The following is a 22,324-nucleotide window of genomic DNA, read 5'->3' on the forward strand; positions in this document are numbered from 1 at the left end:
CCAGGATCTCTGCACTCTTCCTCTTTCAGCGTCTTGTCCATCTTTGTTTTGGATCAATCCATAATTGGCAGACATACTTCCAGCTGCTTCAGCCCTGGTCCTTCTGGAAGTCCCTCATTGAGGGGACATCTGTCTTCCCCTCATTTAAAACGCACTCCAGTTCCAAAGAAGGGTCACTGGACCCGAACATTAAGTCTGCATTCTCTGCAGATCTACTGAGTTTCTGCAGCAATCTCAGTTTTAGTTTTGGATTTCCAGCAGTTCTTTGTTTCTTTTCCTCCTTGAAACCTACCTCGTTGCCCAAACTGTCCGTACGCTACCTGAGTAAGTTATTGTGGTTTAATGTCATACTTTTTCTTATAAGTGCCTTGGTACCATTCAATGCAATGTCGGTCATGATTAAGCTGGTAGCACCCTTGCTTTGGGCCAGAAGGTTATGGGTGTCAGTTCCATTCCAGTGACTTTAGCACAGAAGTCAAAGGTGACACTCAGGTGTTATACCCAGGGAGTACTGTAGGAGAAACCATCTTTCAGATGTGATCTTACACCAAGGCCCCCCTGTGCACACTCAGATGGGAACAAAAGTTCCCTTCACATTATTGCAATAGCTGGGGAACTACCCCTAGTGACCTGGCCATCAAAATCACTAAAAACAGATTATCTGATCATATATGCACACCTTCTGTGAGCTAACTTGTGTACAAATTGACTACAATGCTTTCTACGTTATAACAATGACTGCATCTCATAAGGCATCTCATTGACTATGAAGCACTTTGGGAAATCCTATACTTGTGAAAGTCGCTCTAAAAATGTAAGTCTTTTTGAAAAGAGCTGTCTAAATGCAAGTTGTTGCTGTGGTTTAGTTGCAGCTTTCTGATCCACAGTCAGCAAAGTAATTCACTTCAGATTACAAATGCATATTTGACCACCTTGGTCAATAATTTACAGTTGGAGCCCTCAACTGTGGTAAATATTTAATTGTTTCAGATACAGCAGTGTCAATGCCACCTTGGTCATAAATTATAGTCATTGAAAGTTCAAAGTTTTGATACCAGTGGGCACAATCAGGGGCATGCAGATTTTACTAATTAATCTTAATTGTATGTTTTCCTTTTTAAATTCCTCCCACAGCATTCGCTCAGTTTAACTCTTGAGATTTATGCGCAAATTGCTGGAATGGGGCTGGAGCCCAGAACTACCTGTGTCAGAAACAAGGGGGTTCCCAGCTGAATCCCTCAAAATTAGGCATTACTTTACCTGAACAGAGCTTGACTGCTTTTATTTTACCACTGCACAGTGTCCTTTTAGTTTTGAAAGTGCTGGATGACAATGTACCTTTATAAAGAACGTTGAACATTGGAAAACATGCCAAGACACTTCACAAAACCTTAATCAAACAAAAAGCAATTGTAGTTGAAAGGCGATCCGAAGAGGGCTGACTAGAAGTTCAATTTAAATGATCTGCTTCTTCGAATGGAACCTTGCCAGAGGAGAACGATAAGAAGCACTTCTTCATTGATATGTTCGAAGTAGTTACTAGCTGCTATATGATTTGGGGGGAGGCAGTAAAAAGTGTCTGATACCAAAGAAGAACTTTGAATGGTTAGTGGACCGTATGTATTACTTGTCTACGTTCAGTTGTTGGGGAATACATTCGCAGTCAGATTCAAAGTGAATGAGGAAAATGCCGGTGTTTCAAGTTTTTATGGGATTGAGCTGGGACCTGTTTTACATAGAAGGTTGGTATTTCAGTTGTTAATACCCTTGGGACAAATCACCTTGCAGTTTGGTTGGGGGGGGGGTTGGGGTGGGGCGGTGAACGAGATTGCCCCACAAAGAGCCAGCACGGACTGACTGGGCAGATTGGTCTCCGCCCATGCTGCAGGTGATTGTGACTCTGTTTATGAAACCTGAGATCCTATATGCTGTGTGTGAAGAAGGTTATCTCAGTACAGTGGGACCCCAATCAGATGGGCCAATGCACTGAGGATTGGCAGTGGGAGTTTAATTTAGATAAATGCGAGGTGTTGCAATTTAGTACGGCAAACCAGGTCAGGACTTATACATTTCGCGATAGTGCCCCGGGGAGTATCGCTGAACAATGATACCTGGGGCGTAGGTGCATAGTTCCTTGAAACTGGAGTGGCAGATAGACAGGATAGGAAAGAAGGCATTTAGCACGCTTGCCTTTATTGGTCAGTGCATTGAGTATAAGAGTTGGGATGTCATGTTGTAGCTGTATAGGATATTGGTGAGGCCAGTTTTAGAATTCTGTGTACATTTCTGATCACCCTTGTATTGGAAGGATGTTCTTAAACTTGGAAAAGGTGCAGAAATGATTTACCAGATTGTTGCCAGGGTTGGAGGGTTTGAGCTATAGGAAGAGGCTGAACAGGCCTACCTTCCTGGTCCTATGATACTCCTTGGCCTGCTGTGTTCATCCAGCTCTACACCTCGTTATCTCGGATTCTGCAGCAGCTGCAATTCCCATTATCTCTGATACAATTTTAACCCCACTGTGATGCCTCTTCTAAGGATGCCTACCCTGAAGAAGTTCTGCCTCCCCCCTCCCTATTTATTTCAGAACCCCCTTCCCCTCCCCCATTTCTGATGAAGGATCCCGACCCGAAACGTCAGCCTTCCTGCTCCTCTGATGCTGCTTGGCCTGCTGTGTTCATCCAGCTCTACACCTTGTTGTCTCAGATTCTCCAGCATCTGCAGTTCCTACTGTCTCTGGCTGAATAGGCCGGAGCATTTTTTTCCCTGGAGCATTGAAGGCTGAGGGGTGGCCTTACTGAAGTTTATAAAATCATGAGGGTCATGAATAAGGTGAATAGCCAAGGTCTTTTCCCCAGGGTGGGGAGTTCAAAACAAGAGGGTGTAGGTTTAAGGTGAGAGGGGAAAGATTTGACCCTGAGCGATAACTTTTTCATGCAGAGTGTGGTGCGTACATGGAACGAGCTGCCAGAGGAATTGGTGGAGTCGGGTACAAATGACAACATTTAAATGGCATCTGGATGGGAAGTTGAATAGGAAGGGTTTTAAGGGATATGGGCCAAATGCTGGCAAATGGGACTTGGTCAGATTGGGATGTCTGGTTGGCGTGGATGAGTTGGACCGAAGATCCTGTTTTCGTGTGGTATGACTGTAAGACTCTGTAACTAGTTCTTTCTACTCTGTTGAGGAACAAAAAAAGAAGTTTAATTTATGGCAAGTTTGCTTTCACTTTTGTTCCGTTTGAGACATTTTTCTCACAGCTTTTTTGTCAACTGTACGCAGTCTTGCATTCTGCATTGTTAATTCAGTACACCAAATGACTTTGCTTTTGCACCCTTGAGGTTTTGTATTGATGCACGAACTGTGTACTTATTCACTGTAACCCTTGTACTCATGCATTTCAATGTACACTGTAGTTTTGCAAACAGCAAAGGAAGATTAAATTATGACCTCTTAAGAGTATTAAAAAGGGCAAAACCTTGCAAAGTATATTCTTGAAAGGTAATCATTATCCTCTCTTCCTGTGTTCAGTTGCTGTTCTGAGTAATTTCCTGCAAACTCTACTGTTCATTATAAAATCTTAACCATCACCAAGAATGATTGTACAGTAAATGTTAAAGGTGAAACTGGTGTCAGAAAGAAAAACAGTCTTTGAAACTTCATTAAAAGCAGTCTCATTCTCGTGGCCCTTTCCCCATCACCAATTCTCCACTGCCACAGGACTTTCTGGAAGCCAGTGTGGGATTTTGTTTAACATGGAGACCTTGAGACACCAACATTGCCCACATGATGCTGGAAATCTGAAATGAAACAAAGTGCTGGAGAAACCCAGCAGGCCTGGCTGCATCTATGGACAGATTAACCTTCAATGTTTTTGGTCCATTACGACTTTCTCAGAACTAAAAAGGGGCTGGAAAATGGCAATTTCTAGGCTGTTAACAGAAGAGAATGAGGAGCGAGTGGATTAGATGGTGAGGGTTCCCAGAGCAGAAGACATAGGGAGTGCTCATGGCAGTACAGGAGAAATACGGATGAGAAATGGGTGCAGGTAAAGGTCTGAGATGGAGAGTATGGGTCCACTTTACTCAGAGAAAAGTCAGCAAGACAAAAACTCAGCTGGGGTGGAGGTGAAAATGTAAGAAAGACAGAGATTATGCACTGAAGCTGTCTCCTTTTCACATCTTCATTAATGCCCATTTTCCATCTCTAAGGAAAGAAATAAATTTCCATAATAATTTCTGTTTGGAGTAATGTTAACGATATGTTCCTCTGCCTCCCCTTCTATAGCCTCGGGACTGTCTACTCCCTCCACCCCAGTACAATCCACCAAACCAGCCTTCCCTCTGGAATCGTACAAACAGGAACCTGAACGTTTGGATGCTCGATCTCGTTCCTACTCTTCACCGCCAGACACAGGCCAGCGTTTCTCTGTTCCGGTAGCCCCACCTATGGTGGCAGTAAAGTCACTCGCCCCACAGACCAGCTCCAATGCTACCTCAAAACCAGTAAGTATGGAAGAACTGGCGTTGGTAATATTTTGTGCCATTTTGCTGCAGAGTGGAACCAACAACATGCATTGTCAATGCCGAGTAGTCACAATGTTGACTACAATAGTATTAATCTCTTTTGATTCACTCTGTGTGTGAGGCAGTGAGTGAATGTACGTGAATGAATCAACATGTCGGTCAGTGAGTTACTCAGTCAGTCACTGTGTCAGTCAATCTGTTAGTGCAAATGAGTGAATGTGTGTGGAGGTATATGTGTGCGAATAAATGTGAAGGTGTGAGTGTGTGGTTGCGAATGAGTGTCAATATATGTGAGTGAGTGTATGGTTAATTGAGCACGCAGGTACATATGAGTGTTTAGATGGTGACGTATTTATTGATTAATTAAGTGAAGTATCGTGAGCCTTTCACTTAGATGATTTCTGAGTCCTGGCAGTGCACCCAAGATCCTATTCTGGGCAAAACCAACTCTGTGGACACATGGATGGTTGTCAGCCTTTTCCTTTCAGTAAAAGGTATATCACCCAACCTTCAGCTGTCCCTCCCCGGGAAGGCAAGCCTCACTGAGGGCACCAATATCAATTCGGGGAATTCATAGTTCACATGACAGGATTGCAATTCGTCTTTTGGGATTCCCACTCTTGAGTTTGTCAGTTTGTCTTGAGATTATAACGTTCCAAGTTGTAACAGTTAGAATTTATTTTCTCTGACCCTCTTCCAAGATAGTGATCCCTCAGGTGCTGGCTCCACAGCCAGAAAAACGTGGGGCAGTGGATTTTTTGGGCCGCTTAAATCAGCACCTCCCCATTTGGGGTGAGCAGAATAGATCCTTAAGATGACTATTCAGTTACAGATGCTACAACCTGAAGATGCCTCTGGCCCAAAACCTTCAAGCATTTATCACCTGGCTGCAGATTCTTGAAGGAGTCTCATTCTCGTGGCCCTTTCCCCATCACCAATTCTCCACTGCCACAGGACTTTCTGGAAGCCAGTGTGGGATTTTGTTTAACATGGAGACCTTGAGACACTAACATTGCCCACATGATCACGGCAAATTGGCGGTCACAGTTTGGTGATGCTCCAAACCGTGATGATCAGGACTGTCCTGCCTTGACAGCCATTATGTGCCTTTGTAGTTGGTGACCACAGTCTTCCTGAGCCATTCCTGCTGCTGAAGAGTTTTAGGCCTGCACTGTGTCTGGGATGTCCAACAGCCATGCCAGTATGGGTGATCACACCAATAGTAAACAGCACCTAATGACTTCATTCAAACGAGCCATATCTGCCATCCATACAGACAGCCAATATTTGTGATTGGTATAACTTCAACAAACTTCAGAGCAAACACAGGGAGGATATTTCCAATGACTGGAAAGTCCAGAACTAGGGGGTCACTGTCTAAGGATGTAAGTAGGCCATTTTAGGAACAAGGAACAAAGAAAATTACAGCACAGGAACAGGCCCTTCGGCCCTCCAACCTGTGCCGATCCATATCCTCTGTCTAAACCTGTCACCTATTTTCCAAGATCCGTATCCCTCTGCTTCCTGCCCATTCATGTATCTGTCTAGATACATCTTAAATGACACTATCGTGACCACCACTGAGATAAGGTGAAATATTTTCACTCAGAGTGCTGAGCCTGTGCAATTTTCTGCCACAGAAAGAAGTTGAAGCCAAAATGTTGAGTACTTTCAAGAAAAAGTTAGATATTGATCTTGGGGCTGAAGGGATCAAAAGGTATGGGGACAAAGAGTACTGAGCTGGGTGATTAGCCATGATTACATTGAATGGTGGAGCAGTTTTGAAGGGCTAAGTGGCTTAGTCCTGCTCCTCTTTTTCTAAGTCTCAATCAAATTAAATTGAGATGTAATAGATGATCCTCACCATTAACTTCTTGATGCTACTTGTAGTGGATCTTCCTCTTCAGGCAGTTTGAGTTGTAACCCTCCACCTAATAACGGAAATGATTATTTGTTTCAAAGTTAAACTTGGCCGCAGTCGCTATTGATTTAACCTGAATAAGTGCACTGCTTTGTAAAGATTTTAGATATTAAATGTTAGTTAATGCCTTTAATCTTATTAACAGCAAAAGGATTATTCACGTTGTGGGAGTGCCAAGGAATGATGGAACATTTGTTAACATCATGTTCATTTTATGAAGGAACTCTTAACAAAGCAAGCAGAAGAGTTGAGGCTCAAATTACTGTGGACTGTGCATGAAATGGAGACACCAGCTGCAAGCACTAGTTTATAGGGGAATGGTTAGTACACTGTCCATTCACCCACTTCTTAATCCCCAAAGGAAAGTGATAGCCTCCTAGTTTGCTAAGTTTAATGCAATTGAAGTGATTTTTGAAGTGATGCAATTACAGAAATTAATGCCATTTTGTCTGTAGAGTAAACACGCCTCTGTATATTGCAGATAACAAAGTGTGAAGCTGGATGAACACAGCAGGCCAAGCAGCATCTCAGGAGCACAAAAGCTGACGTTTCGGGCCTAGACCCTTCATCAGAGAGTTTTCTGATGAAGGGTCTAGGCCCGAAACATCAGCTTTTGTGCTCCTGAGATGCTGCTTGGCCTGCTGTGTTCATCCAGCTTCACACTTTGTTATCTTGGATTCTCCAGCATCTGCAGTTCCCATTATCTCTGTAAATTGCAGCATTGTTTGTCTCTTCACAAGTGCATAAAGGAATTGTAGGTCCTTCAGTGGAGGTTGACTACAAAGGGATTTGGTTTGTCCATTATCTGTTTAGCAAGGACGACTCACAGTATGGTAATTCAAAGCCTGCCTTAGTCACAAGGAACTTGTTCATCACTTCTTACCTTTTCCATCCCTCAGAACTGAGGAACGGTCACTAGACCGTTCACAGATGCTGCCAGACCCACTGAGCTTTTCCAGCAACTTCTGTTTTTGTTAACATCCTAGTATATGTTTCTGAACCCTTTTGAGTTTCACAAGTTTCACAAATAAGAGTGTTCTTTCAGTCCCAACTGTGTGTGAGCAAGTGCTCTGTTAGGTTCGTTAGAGCTTTCCTTTCTCTCTGCCTGGATTCTGAGGACCAGAATGAATACTGGTGAGTAGCTAGGGATGTGGTATGAGGCACTAGGAGTGGATGGGATGTGAGGGGAGTGGGATGGAGAGTCTTTTAAACAACTTTTAAAACAATTTGAACAAAGTCCCAGAGAACCAAGAGATACTTTCTAACTATTTTGACACTCATCTCTCCCTGTAGCCACCTCCAGACAGCTTCTCAGGTTGGCAGACACAAGTCAATCCTGTGCCCAACTTCATCAAGCAAATATCCTCTGTTTCAGAGCCCTGTGTATCACGCCAAGTTATATAAAGTGGGGAGATTACCCTCACCCAGTACAAGTTAACTGCAACAAAAGCAGAAGTTGCTGGAAAAGCTCAGCAGGTCTGGCAGCAATGAAGAAGAAAACATCAGAGTTAACGTTTCAGGTCTGGTAACCCTTCCACAGGACTGATGGTAGCTGGTAAAACGTTGGTTTACGTGCAGAAAACAGGAAGGGGGATGGAGCAGGGAGTAAAGGATATGATAAAAGATAGAGTCCAAAGAGAGAAGAGCAGTGGGATAGACAAAGGAGATCTGGCTAGGTGGGTGAATAGCTGTTAATGTGGACTGTTAGTGGACCAACAATAGCAGGTTGTGTGATAACTGTCTGCATTCTGTGTGCTCAGATCTAACCCTGTCTTTGTTATTAAACCTGCCAATAAGGGCAGAGGCTGAGCGCCAGCTCTCAGATACCTCCTCCTATCTTCCCCTGGACCATGACCCCACCATGACGCATCAAGCCACTGTATCTATGATAGTAACTGATCTCATTTCATCCGATGATCTCCCCCTTCAACTGCTTCCAAGCTGATAGTCCTCCAGCCCCATCTAGCTCACTTCTAAATCCTTCCAAAAATCCACAAACAGGACTGTCTGGGCAAAAACCCATTGTTTCAGCCTGCTCCTCCCCCACAGAACTCATCTCTTCCTACCTTGACTCAGTCTTCTCTTCCCTGGTGCAATCCCTGCCCACGTACATCCATGATTCCTCTGATTCCTTAATGCCGGTTTGAAAATTTCCAGTTTGCAGGCTCCAGCCACCACCTCTTTACCATAGACATGCAATCCCTTTACAGTCCATTCCCCACCAGAATAGTCTTAGGGCTCTCCGCTTCTTCCTGGAGGGAAGGCCTGAACTGTCCTCACCCACCATCACCCTCCTCTGCTTGAACAGGCTCGTCCTCACTCTCAACAACTTCTCTTTTAACTCCTCTCATTTTCTTCAGGTCAGAAGGATGGTCATGGGTACCCATATGGGCTCCAGTTATGCCTGTCTCTTAGTGAGGTATGTGGGACTTTCATTGTTCCAGTCCGATTCCAGCCCCCACCCTCAACTCTTTCTCCGATATATTGATGATATCATCAGTGCTACCTCCCTCTCTCATCTGAAATTGGAAAAGTTCATCAATTTTGCTTCCAATTTCCACCCTGCCTCACCTTCACCTGGTCTATCTCCAAATCCTCCCATCCCTTCCTCGATATGTCTGTTTCCATTTCTGGGGATAAACTGGCTACTAATGTCCACCACCAACCCACTGACTCCCACAGCTACCTGGACAATACAAACGTTAACTCTGATAATTTCTTCATAGATACTGCCAGACCTGCTAAGCTTTTTCTGTAGGCGTTTATATCAAGTAATCCTTAACGCGTCAACAACTTCTGTTTAGGTTAAATTACTGCAGAGTTCACTACCACTGGCAACGTCTCTGTTGCTTTGGAAATGTTTTGGATTTTCTTTCATTTCACCATATTTTGCCAAGTTGCCTTTCCCTTAAATATGAATCTTACCCACTCTGAAAAGGATAACATAACTGTTGTGGTCCAGAAGGATGTCATTCGGCCAATCGCACCTGCACCAGTTCTGCAATCTGTAGCCTTTTCCCCATACCCCTGCACACTGTTTCTGCCCAAATAATCATCTGATGCCCTCTTCAATAGAAGCTGCCTCCACCTAATTCCCAAGCAGTGCGTACCCTCACCAAAAGCTGAGTGAAAGAGTTACTTCTCACAGTGAAGAGGTGCATCAGAGAGTCAGGGGGAAGGGAAAGTGAAAGAGACTGGGAGCATGGAGTTAAATGGAAAGATAAGCAACAGGATAGCATGTGTACAGGTAGGTTTAAGCTCAAGGCAGACTAGGAATACAGCAAAAAGGAAGGATAGCTTAAGACATCTTGGGATTTCCAACCTCTCTAATAATGATTAAGAAGGTAGCATTAAGACACTTCATCTAAATGCTCGTAGTATTCGCAACAAAGTAGATGAATTAACAGCATAAATCCTCTTGAATGATTATGACGTGGTAGGCATCACAGAGACATGGTTGCAGGGAGCTCAGGACTGGCAGTTAAACATCCAAGGATTCACAACATATTGAAAAGACAGGGAGGTGGGCAGAGGGGGTGGGGTTGCTTTGTTAGTTAAGAATGGAATTAAATCTACGGCCCTAAATGACATAGGGTCAGAAGATGTGGAGTCTGTGTGGGTGGAATTGAGGAACCACAAAGGCAAAAAAACTAGAATGGGAGTTATGTAGGGACCTCCTAACAGTGATCAGGACCAGGGGCGCAAGATGCACCGAGAAATAAATAGGGCATGTCAGAAAGGCAAGGTCACGGTGATCATGGGGGACTTCAATATGCAGGTGGACTGGGTGAATAATGTTGCTGTGAATCCAAAGAAAGGGAATTTATGGAATGTTTGCAGGATGGCTTTTTGGAACAGCTTGTGATGGAGCCCACAAGGGAGCAGGCTATTCTGGACTTAGTGCTATGTAATGAGCCAGACTTTATAAAAGACCTTAAAGTAAGGGAACACTTAGGAGGCAGCGGTCATGATATGGTAGAGTTCAGTCTGCAGTTTGAAAGAGAGAAGACAAAATCGGATGTAATGGTGTTACAGTTAAATAAAGGTAATTACAGCGGCATGAGAGAGGAATTGACGAAAATCAACTGGAAGCAGAGCCTAGTGGGGAAGAGAGTAGAGCAACAATGGCAGGAGTTTCAGGGTGTTATTGAGGACACAGCACAGAGGTTCATCCCAAAGAAAAGAAAGATTATCCGGGGTGGGATTAGACAGCCATGGCTGTCAAAGGAAGTCAGGAAATATATCAAAGAAAAAGAGACAGCCTATAAAGTGGCCAAGAGCACTGGGAAATCAGAAGATTGGGAAGTCTACAAAAACAAACAGAGGATAACAAAGAGAGCAATAAGGAAGGAGAGGATCAAATATGAAGGTAGGCTAGCTAGTAATATTAGAAAGGTTAGTAAAAGCTTCTTTCAATACATAAGAAACAAATGAGAGGCAAAAGTAGACATTATGCTGCTCCAAAATGATGCTGGAAGGCTAGTGATGGGAGATAAGGAAATAGCTGAAGAACTTAATAAGTACTTTGCATCAGTCTTCACAGTGGAAGACATGAGTAGTATGCCAACAATTAGGGAGAGTCAGGGGGCAGAGTTGAGTACGGTAGGCATTACAAAAGAGAAAGTGCTAGAAAAGCTAAAGGGTCTAAAAATTGATAAATCTCCTGGCCCCGATGGGCTACATCCTAGAGTTCTGAGGGAGGTGGCTGAGGAAATAGCAGAGGCTTTGGTTGTGATCTTTCAAAAGCCACTGGAGTCAGGGAAAGTCCCAGATGATTGGAAAATTGCTGTTGTAACTCCCTTGTTTAAGAAAGGATCAAGGCAAAAAATGCAAAATTATAGGCCGATTAGCCTAACCTCGGTAGTTGGTAAAATTCTAGAATCCATTGTCAAGGATGAGATTTCTAAATTCCTGGAAGTGCAAGGTCAGATTAAAACAAGTCAGCATGGATTTAGTAAGGGGAGGTCGTGCCTGACAAACCTGTTAGAATTCTTTGAAGAGGTAACAAGTATGTTAGACCAGGGAAACCCAGTAGATGTTATCTATCTATACTTCCAAAAGGCCTTTGATACAGTGCCTCATGGGAGGCTGCTGAGCAAGGTGAGGGCCCATGGTATTCGAGGTGAGCTACTGGCTTGGATTGAGGATTGGCTGTCTGACAGAAGGCAGAGAGTTGGGATAAAAGGCTCTTTGTTGGAATGGCAACCGGTGACGAGTGGTGTCCTGCAGGGTTCAGTGTTGGGGCCACAGCTGTTCACCTTTATAATATTAATTATCTGGATGAAGGGACTGGGGGCATTCTGGCGAAGTTTGCCGATGATATGAAGATAGGTGGACAGGCAGGTATTACTGAAGAGGTGGGGAAGCTGCAGAAAGATTTAGACAGTTTAGGAGAGTGGTCCAGGAAATGGCTGATGAAATTCAATGTGAGTAAATGTGAGGTTTTGCACTTTGGAAAAAAGAATACAGGCATGGACTATTTTCTAAACGGTAGTCCATAATTAAGAAAGCGAATGTTTTGTTGTCATTTATCTCAAGAGGGTTGGAATATTAAAGCAGCGATGTGCTTCTGAGGCTTTATAAGGCTCTACTTAGGCGCCATTTAGAATACTGTGTCCAGTTTTGGGCTCCACACCTCAGGAAGGACATACTAGCCCTGGAGCGTGTCCAGCGGAGATTCACACGGATGATCCCTGGAATGGTAGGTTTAGCGTATGATGAACGGCTAAGGATCCTGGGATGGTACTCATTAGAGTTTAGAAGGTTGAGGGGAGATCTAATAGAAACTTACAAGATAATGTATGGTTTAGAAAGGATGGACGCTAGGAAGTTGTTTCCGTTAGGCGGGGAGACTAGGGCCCGTGGGCACAGCCTTAAAATTAGAGGGGGTAAATTTAAAACTGAAATGAGACGACATTTCTTCAGCCAGAGAGGAGTGGGCCTGTGGAATTCATTGCCGCAGAGTGCAGTGGAGGCCGGGACGTTGGATGCCTTCAAGGCAGAGATCGACAAATTCTTGATCTTAAAAGGACTCAAGGGCTACGGGGAGAGTGCAGGGAAGTGGTGTTGAAATGCCCATCAGCCATGATTTAAATGGCGGAGTGGACTTGATGGGCCGAATGACCTTTCTTCCACTCCTATGTCTTATGGTCTTATGCTTTTCTTTAAAGTTACCTGCAAGAAACATCTTGCCTAATTTCCTGAGTAAGGAATCCAACACCCAATACTGTTGAGAAATGTTTCAGTTACATATACAGTCTTCTATACGATCAAACCCACTGCTCTGCTTTCTTTCTATAGGTTTTGTGTGTGAGCACGGCATGAGGTTCGTGCTAGCATTGTTCTGATTCAGAAATTACAACATGCAATTCTGTTTTAATATGGGAAGAGGCTTTTCCTTTGAATTGAGAAAGAAAATTTATTGGATTTCTTTGGACAGCTGAATTTAAATATGATGAAATGGCAGCACAAAGCGTGAAGAGTGACATAATGTGTATATATCTGTATGGAGCAGAAGCAGAAATGCTGAAGAAACTCAGCAGGTCTGGCAGTAATGTGAATGTTTCAAGTCCAGTGACCCTTCATCAGAACTGATGGTAACTAGGAAAATGTGGTATTTATGCTGAGGTTACGTTGGGGAAGGCTGATGGGAATGGAGAGGAGTGTCTAGATAGGCAGAGATGGAGTCCAGAGAAAGAGAATGTCAAAAATACCAAAGAATTGTGAGTGCTAGAAATCAGAAATAGAAACAATAATTGCTGGAAAAACTCAGCAGGTCTGGCAGCATCTATGGAGAGAAAGCAGAGTTAATGTTTCAGGTCCAGTGACCCTTCTTCAGAATGGTTCACTTGAACCGAAGACTCAACAACAACTTTTTTGGCAAAGAGAGTTATCTAGATTTCCTCTCTGTGTGGCCCAGAAATGATTTTAAGGTTATGCCCTTTTGTTTTGGACACCACCACCAATCCCTACCTGCCGCCCACCCTCCAAAAAGAGGGAATATCGCTCTGAGATAGTAGAACTGCACATGCTGAAGTCAGAGATAACACAGTGTGGAGTTGGAGGAAGACAGCAAGCTAGGCAACATCAGAGGAGCAGAAAAGTTGATGTTTCAAGTCAGGACCCTTCTTCAGAAATGGGGGTCGGGACATTTCTGAAGAAGGGTCCTGACGCGAAACATCAATTTTCCTGCTCTTCTGATGCTGCCTGGCCTGCTGTGTTCCTCCAGCTCCACAACATGTTATCAATATTTCTCTATCTTGTCCAACCTGAAAAATACTCATTTACACTTACTCCCTGCTGTCAGTTAGTCATCCAACCTTCTATCTGTGCCAATTTGCTCATTCCTACCTCAGGACCAATCTTTTCCACAATCACTTTAAAATGACCCTTATCAATTGCCTCCTGGAGTTCTCACCTCAGTGATTTCGTGCTTGAAAATCAACAACAATTACCAAAACTTTAATAAAGGTGAAAACATTAGAGAGAAAACCAGCTAGAAATTTAAAAAAACAAACTCTTTGAAGAAGAATGGATGCAACTGAATGACTGTTGGTCCCACAGTGAGTGAGACTAGGGAATTAATTATGAAAATTAAGGAAATGGCAGATGATTTGAATAGTTTTTTTGAACAGAGGGATCAGAGTGTCGTGATGTGGAATTACAATAGATTATTTGGAGGTACAGTAAGTCATTAGGAAAGCTAACAGAACGTTATCATTTGTTATGAGGTGAGTTGAATATAAATGTAGCAATGGTGTGTTTTGATTATGTAAGGCACTGACAAGACCACTTCTGGATAATGTGCATGATATTGGTCATCTTATCCAAGGACAGTTCAGAGAATGTTTGAGGTTCAAAGGACTAAGACAGTTCAGAGGACGTTTATGAGACTTATACCTGGAAATAGGCAGGTTACCTTATAAGGAAGGTTGGATGGGCAAGGCTTATATCTGCTGGAGTTTAGAAGATTAAAAGGCATCTTATTGAAACATAAAATCCTGAAGGATCTTAATGGGGACAGAATGTTTCTTCTTATGGAAGATTCTAGAACTAAAAATCCATGTTGCCCTTTAAAACAGAGGTTAGGTGATTTTCTTCCTCTGAGAATCATTCGTCTACTCTGAAAAGTTGGTTGAAGCAGAGTCCATGAATATTTTTAAGGCAGAAGGCTGAAGATAGATTATAGAACATAGAACATTACAGCACAGTACAGGCTGGAAGGTTATCAGGATATGCAGGAATGTGGATTTGATGTTACAAATAGATCAACCATTAACTTATTGAATGGTGGAGCAGACACAAGGGGCTGAATGGCCTAATCCTCATTCATATGTTAGCCGCATCGGTCTGTACAGGCACCTATAGACTCGCCCTGAGAGTGGAAGAGAGTTCTCCTCGTCTGTGAGGGACCACCAGATGAGTATGTTCTGATTCTATGACCTAAACCAGCATTAAAAAGGCAATTTTATTTTGATTTGATAATTCTATTCAATAATGTCATGGGGGAGTTCAGATGCATAAGTAATGATTCTCCTTGACCTAGTAGAAGGATGGTATTATATTATTTATTGGGAGGTTCCAGACTTTTTTCCACTGATTATTTGTGCAGAGTCCATTTGCAAATAAATGAAAGAGTACACTTCTTTTCTGCTTTGTCACCCTTTGGCTTAACAGATTGCTCCATTTATTCACTCAACCAGTCAAAAAACAAGGTAGTTTTGGCACTGAAGCAAAGCAGTTCATGCAAAGGGCAGGTCTAACACTTAAGCTTTGAGATTTTGTACTTGAAGGAAAAGTGATCTGGAGCTTGACATTGTAAATCAACCACTACCCACTCGTTATTTAGCTTATACTTGTGTGATTTGCTGGCAGTGAGGACTGATTAAAAATAACGTGATGAACTTTATTGAAAGCAATCAGCTTTTCTTCTTGGTATAAGTCATTCTCAAGTTCTCTGATTCATCAAAATGTTTTGAAGTGAAATCTTGCAATTCAATTGTGTACTTTAATTTAAACAGCTGAGTTTATCCCTAAAGAAACCTGTGGTTTGACCAGCCTGACTAGCAGAAAGAAAGATTTGTATTTATACAACAGCTTTTAGGATCCTAAGATGACCTAAAGTGCTTTGCAACCAGTAAAATTCTTTGAAAGTGTAATCATTTGCTGTTCTGTTTGAAGTGCAACACACAATTTACATGCAGAAAGCTCTTACAAAAGGAAGTGAGATAATGACCAGGTAATGTGCATTTTATTGTTGTTGGGGGCAAACTAAATAGTTTCCAGGACATCAGCAAGGGCTCCCCAATATTAAAAACCGAAAGAATTGCAAATGCTGGAAAACAGAAACAAAAACAGAAATTGCTGGAAGAGCTCAACAGGTCTGGCAGCACCTGTGGAGAGAAATCAGAGTTAATATTTCAGGTTCAGTGACAGTTGGACTGACAAAGGAGTGGATAACGATCTGGGTAGGACGATGAATAGCTATTAATAGGGACTGGCTAACAGTGGGTTGTATGTAATAGCAGATGAGGTGATAAAAAGGCCTGGATTATGACGTTTGTGGTAAGGACATGGGAAAAGCACAAACCCTTAAAATCGCTGAACTTGATATTGAGTCCAGAATGATGTAGTGTTCCCAAGCAGAAAATGAGGTACTGTTCATCCAACTGTCCTTCTGTCTCTTTGGGTTCTATCTCCATTCATCACTTACTTCTTAACCCCTCTCCCCACCCCACCTTCTGCATAAAAACCAATATTTTCTTTGCGACAATAAAATGTGAGGCTGGATGAACACAGCAGGCCCAGCAGCATTTCAGGAGCACAAAAGCTGATGTTTCGGGCCTAGACCCTTCATCAGAGAGGGGGATGGGGTGAGGGTTCTGGAATAAATAGGGAGAGAGGGGGAGGCGGACCGAAGATGGAGAGAAAAGAAGATAGGTGGAGAGGAGAGTATAGGTGGGAAGGTAGGGAGGGGATAGGTCAGTCCAGGGAAGACGGGCATGTCAAGGAGGTGGGATGAGGTTAGTAGGTAGGAGATGGAGGTGCAGCTTGGGGTGGGAGGAAGGGATGGGTGAGAGGAAGAACAGGTTAGGGAGGCAGAGACAGGTTGGACTGGTTTTGGGATGCAGTGGGTGGAGGGGAAGAGCCTGGCTGGTTGTGTGGTGCAGTGGGGGGAGGGGACGAACTGGGCTGGTTTTGGGATGTGGTGAGGGAAGGGGAGATTTTGAAGCTGGTGAAGTCCACATTGATACCATTGGGTTGCAGGGTTCCCAAGCGGAATATGAGTTGCTGTTCCTGCAACCTTCGGGTGGCATCATTGTGGCACTGCAGGAGGCCCATGATGGACATGTCATCTAAAGAATGGGAGGGGGAGTGGAAATGGTTTGCGACTGGGAGGTGCAGTTGTTTATTGCGAACCGAGCAGAGGTGTTAATAGAACATAGAACATAGAACAGTACAGCACAGAACAGGCCCTTCAGCCCACAATGTTGTGCCGACCATTGATCCTCATGTATGCACCCTCAAATTTCTGTGACCATATACATGTCCAGCAGTCTCTTAAATGACCCCAATGACCTTGCTTCCACAACTGCTGCTGGCAACGCATTCCATGCTCTCACAACTCTCTGCGTAAAGAACATGCCTCTGACATCCCCTCTATACTTTCCACCAACCAGCTTAAAACTATGACCCCTCGTGCTAGCCATTTCTGCCCTGGGAAATAGTCTCTGGCTATCAACTCTATCTATGCCTCTCATTATCTTGTATACCTCAATTAGGTCCCCTCTCCTCCTCCTTTTCTCCAATGAAAAGAGACCGAGCTCAGTCAACCTCTCTTCATAAGATAAGCCCTCCAGTCCAGGCAGCATCCTGGTAAACCTCCTCTGAACCCTCTCCAAAGCATCCACATCTTTCCTATAATAGGGCGCCCAGAACTGGACGCAGTATTCCAAGTGCGGTCTAACCAAAGTTTTATAGAGCTGCAACAAGATCTCACGACTCTTAAACTCAATCCCCCCGTTAATGAAAGCCAAAACACCATATGCTTTCTTAACAACCCTGTCCACTTGGGTGGCCATTTTAAGGGATCTATGTATCTGCACACCAAGATCCCTCTGTTCCTCCACGCTGCCAAGAATCCTATCCTTAATCCTGTACTCAGCTTTCAAATTCGACCTTCCAAAATGCATCACCTCGCATTTATCCAGGTTGAACTCCATCTGCCACCTCTCAGCCCATCTCTGCATCCTGTCAATGTCCCGCTGCAGCCTACAACAGCCCTCTACACTGTCAACGACACCTCCGACCTTTGTGTCGTCTGCAAACTTGCTGACCCATCCTTCAATTCCCTCGTCCAAGTCATTAATAAAAATTACAAACAGTAGAGGCCCAAGGACAGAGCCCTGTGGAACTCCACTCACCACTGACTTCCAGGCAGAATATTTTCCTTCTACTACCACTCGCTGTCTTCTGTTGGCCAGCCAATTCTGTATCCAAGCAGCTAAGTTCCCCTGTATCCCATTCCTCCTGACCTTCTGAATGAGCCTACCATGGGGAACCTTATCAAATGCCTTACTGAAGTCCATATACACCACATCCACAGCTCGACCCTCATCAACCTTTCTAGTCACATCCTCAAAAAACTCGATAAGGTTTGTAAGGCATGACCTACCCCTCACAAAGCCGTGTTGACTGTATTTGATCAAGCCATGCTCTTCCAGATGGTCATAAATCTTATCCCTCAGAATCCTTTCTAACACCTTGCAAACGACAGACGTGAGACTTACCGGTCTATAATTGCCGGGGATTTCCCTATTTCCTTTCTTGAAGAGTGGAATTACATTTGCCTCTCTCCAGTCCTCAGGTACGACTCCAGTGGAGAGCGAGGATGCAAAGATCTTCGCAAGTGGCGAAGCAATTGCATTTCTCGCTTCCCAAAGCAGCCGAGGACAAATCTGATCCGGGCCTGGCGACTTGTCAATCTTAATGTTTGTGTTCTGCAAAGCGGTCCCCAAGCCTGCGCTTGGTTTCCCCAATGTAGAGGAAGCCACACCGGGTACAGTGGATGCAGTATACCACATTGGCAGATATGCAGGTGAACCTCTGCTTGATGTGGAAAGTCATCTTGGGGCCTGGGATAGGGGTGAGGGAGGAGGTGTGGGGGCAAGTGTAGCATTTCCTGCGGTTGCAGGGGAAGGTGCCGGGTGTGGTGGGGTTGGAGGGCAGTGTGGAGCGAACAAGGGAGTCACGGAGAGAGTGGTCTCTCTGGAAAGCAGACAGGGGTGGGGATGGAAAAATGTCTTGGGTGGTGGGGTCAGATTGTAGATGGCGGAAGTGTCGGAGGATGATGCGTTGTATCCGGAGGTTGGTGGGGTGGTGTGTGAGAACGAGGGGGATCCTCTTAGGGCGGTTGTGGCGGGGGCGGGGTGTGAGGGATGTGTTGCGGGAAATGCGGGAGACGCGGTCAAGGGCGTTCTCGACCACTGTGGGGGGAAAGTTGCGGTCCTTGAAGAACTTGGACATCTGGGATGTGCGGGAGTGGAATGCCTCATCGTGGGAGCAGATGCAGCGGAGGCGGAGGAATTGGGAATAGGGGATGGAATTTATGCAGGAGGGTGGGTGGGAGGAGGTGTATTCTAGGTAGCTGTGGGAGTCGGTGGGCTTGAAATGGACATCTCGGTTTAGCAGCTCAATAAAAAAATGGCACCTTCAGTGCAGCAATCCTTCGCCATTTGATTAGAATATCAGTCTAGATTATGTGCTCTAATCCCTGGAGTGAAGGTTGAAAATTGATGTTGCCTGAGTGAGCTTTTTATTTGGGAACAGATTATGTGGATTTGAGTCACAGATGGACTATATGATCTATAAATGTTGGATTAAAATGGGACTTTGCTGATCCTTGTGCACTGTATAATTTTGTACACTTCTTTTATTTCACTCATGGGATGTCTTTGTCACTGGCTGGGCCGGGATCCATGGACTGTATCAAATGCCTAAAACACATCTTCTACGCCTGACATCAGCCAACACAAACTGAAGGAAGAGTCAGGGGTGGGGGAGTGACTGGGTTTTATCAGGATTGCACATTCATTGTGAAATACACCCACAGAGAAATCAACTTGCACATATTAACTCACCAAAAGCCATGATACTTGGTGCTGAGAATGATGTTCTGATCCTGTTGAGTTTATTATATTGCTACTGCATCAGTGCAGGGCTTGAATATTTAAATTGGAGCGTGAAACCTTCAGAATTATTCCAAATAATTTGACACATTTTCAGTATAATGTACAATTAAGTGCTGGTTTACTTAATTTGCTGTTGATATGCTCAATGAGATCTTTTCAAATGTAGTTTTATGAGCAATTTAAAGAAAATTGTCTTCCTCTGTTCATTTTGATCAACATGGTAATAAGCTTCCCGAACAACTATTATCTCTCATGATTAAACAGTAATTTGGAATGAACACTGTCCTTCTGTCCCCAGAGATTGGGATTCTGCCCAAACAGGATAAAAAGTGTCTCCCTACACAGGATAAAAAGTTTTTCCATGTGTTAGCACTTTTAGGTACTTAAGTGATTTGTGTGATGTGGCATAATGATTTACACAATAGGAACATGTTGTTGTTTGCAAACCATTAAACAGTGCACAGTTATGCTTATTTATGAGTGAGGAATATCAATATAATTTACGAGTGACTAATGGTTGCTGACATATCAACAACACTGCAAACACAGGAAGCTAACAATAGAAAATTCAGAATGACTCTAAAAGCTTAGCTTCAGATTTTCGACACTCCTGGCCTTTACAGAACTCTCCAACATCCTCATACATGAAGTTAGAGTTATAGAGGTCGACAGCACAAAGAAGGCCCCATTGGGTCATCTGTGCCAGGTAAAAACAAGCACCTAACTATCCTGAGATAACACGGTGTGAAGCTGGCTGAACACAGCGGGCCAAGCAGCATCAGAGGAGCAGGAAAGTTTGACTTTTTTTTCTGAAGAAGGGTCTCAACCCGAAATGTCAAACTATCCTGCTTGTCTGATGCTGCTTGGCCTGCTGTATTCATCCAGCTTCACACCGTGTTATCTCAGATTCTCCAACATCGGCAGTTCCTACTATCTATCTAACTATCCTGATCCCGTTTTCCAGCACTTAGTCCATTGCCTTGTAAGCCTTGTTATCATAAAGGTGCATCAAAATACTTGTTAGATTCTATGAGGATTTCTGCCTGTACCACCATTACAGGCAGTGATATCCGGATTCCCACCACCCTCTAGGTGAAAAAGTTTTTCCTCACATGCCTTTTAAACCTCCAGCCCCATATCTTAGATCTGTGCCCCTTGGTCATTGTTCCCTCCATCGCGAGGAAAAGTTTTGTCCTACCTATGCCCCTCATATGCTTCTCATAGTTGCCCCACCACTGAAGTTAGACTGACTGGCCTGTAGTTTCCTGATTCATCTCTTGCTTCCTTCCTAAATAATAGTACAACATTGACTGTCCTCTAGTGCCTCTCCTGTAGCCAGAGAGAAATTAAAGATTATTGACAGCATCCCCATTATTTCTGCCCTTATTCAACAGCCTGGGATATATTTCATCCCACAGTGGAGATTTATCTCCTTTTAAGCCTGCCAATCTACTTCCTCTCTGTGCTGAGGGTCTAGGCCCGAAACATCGAGCTTTCCTGCTCCTATGATGCTGCTTGGCCTGCCGTGTTCATCCAGCTGTACACCTTGTTGTTTCAGATTCTCCAGCACCTGCAGTTCCTACTATCTCCTCTCGGTGTTAGTTTCTTTGATTACATCACAGTCCTTCTCCATGTTATCCACATTGTCTCTCTCACTAGTGAACACTTATGTCCTCCAGCTCCACACAGAAATTATATTGTGATCTTTAAGGGACCCCACCGTTTTACGCTTAATCTACTTGTAAAGTAGTTTAGAACTAATCTTTAATGTGGGTAATGGCAGATAAAATAAAGGAACGTCCTAAGTTAGTTTAAGGGAAGTCCTTTTTTTTTTGCATTCCTAATTTCCCCCTTAAGTTTCCTCTTACACATTCTGTACTACTGTAGGACTTCTGTTTTTTGAGTCCTTGGTATCAGCCATAAGCCTCCCTTTTCCACTCAATCCAATCCCATATATCCTTCAATTTCCAGTATTTGCTCTCAATCAGAACACATTTGCCCTGCACTGTCCCTGTTTCCCTCTTGAATTCGTCTCACCAGTATGACACAGATTTACCTAAAAAATATCTGCTCCTTGTCCACTGTGGACAAATACATGATCTTATTAAATTTGGCCTACCCTCAGGTTAGGTCTTTGATTTCAGGCTCATCCTTGTCCTTCTCCATAACAATCTTGAGTCTAATGGTGTTTTACATTATGACATCCAAACTGCAGTAACATATCAGCCATACTCACCAGACCGATGGAAATTGGCATAAGGTAGGCTGTCCACTTCACAAAGAAAAATGTCAAAATGAAATCCAAAGTGCAGACAGGGGCTGTTTAAACAATCTCATGAAGATGCATGAAATACATTTGCAACTTTACTCAGTTTTTAGATCCAAGAGTAAATTATGACTCCACCTGGCTAGTCCAACACTATCGATGGACATTAGAGACAGCTTAATGGGGAGTTTCATCCTGCCTTGTCTCTCAATAGCCAATACCACAGCGAACAAGTCATTGACTGCCCTGCCATACCCTTGCTTTGTGACATTGTGCTTCGCTGAGTTGCTCTGATTCCAGAAGTAATTATTTCAATAAGGAGTGTTTTTGAGACAGTAGAATCCAAATGTTTTTCTTTTTTCACAAATGTATTTTTCAAAATGAAGCAACTTACGTTTGTACTTCTCAGTGTGAGATGTAT

General features: G+C 43.6%; 1 protein-coding gene across 8 annotated transcripts in view; it reads left to right on the forward strand.

Moving 5' to 3' along the window:
- prkag2a (protein kinase, AMP-activated, gamma 2 non-catalytic subunit a) overlaps positions 1-22,324 on the forward strand; it is a 447,918-nt gene that overhangs the window by 334,619 nt on the left and 90,975 nt on the right. For all 8 annotated transcript variants that reach the window (XR_007249582.2, XM_048551429.2, XM_048551437.2 and 5 more), the window contains one exon: positions 4,288-4,505. Coding sequence is in view for 7 of the 8 variants with exons in the window: in XM_048551429.2 (XP_048407386.1) it covers positions 4,288-4,505 (218 nt within the window). In the remaining variant the exon portion in view is untranslated. The remainder of the gene's footprint in view (positions 1-4,287; positions 4,506-22,324) is intronic.

Source organism: Stegostoma tigrinum, chromosome 2, assembly GCF_030684315.1.
Source record: "Stegostoma tigrinum isolate sSteTig4 chromosome 2, sSteTig4.hap1, whole genome shotgun sequence".
In the NCBI taxonomy this organism is placed as follows: Eukaryota; Metazoa; Chordata; class Chondrichthyes; order Orectolobiformes; family Stegostomatidae; genus Stegostoma; species Stegostoma tigrinum.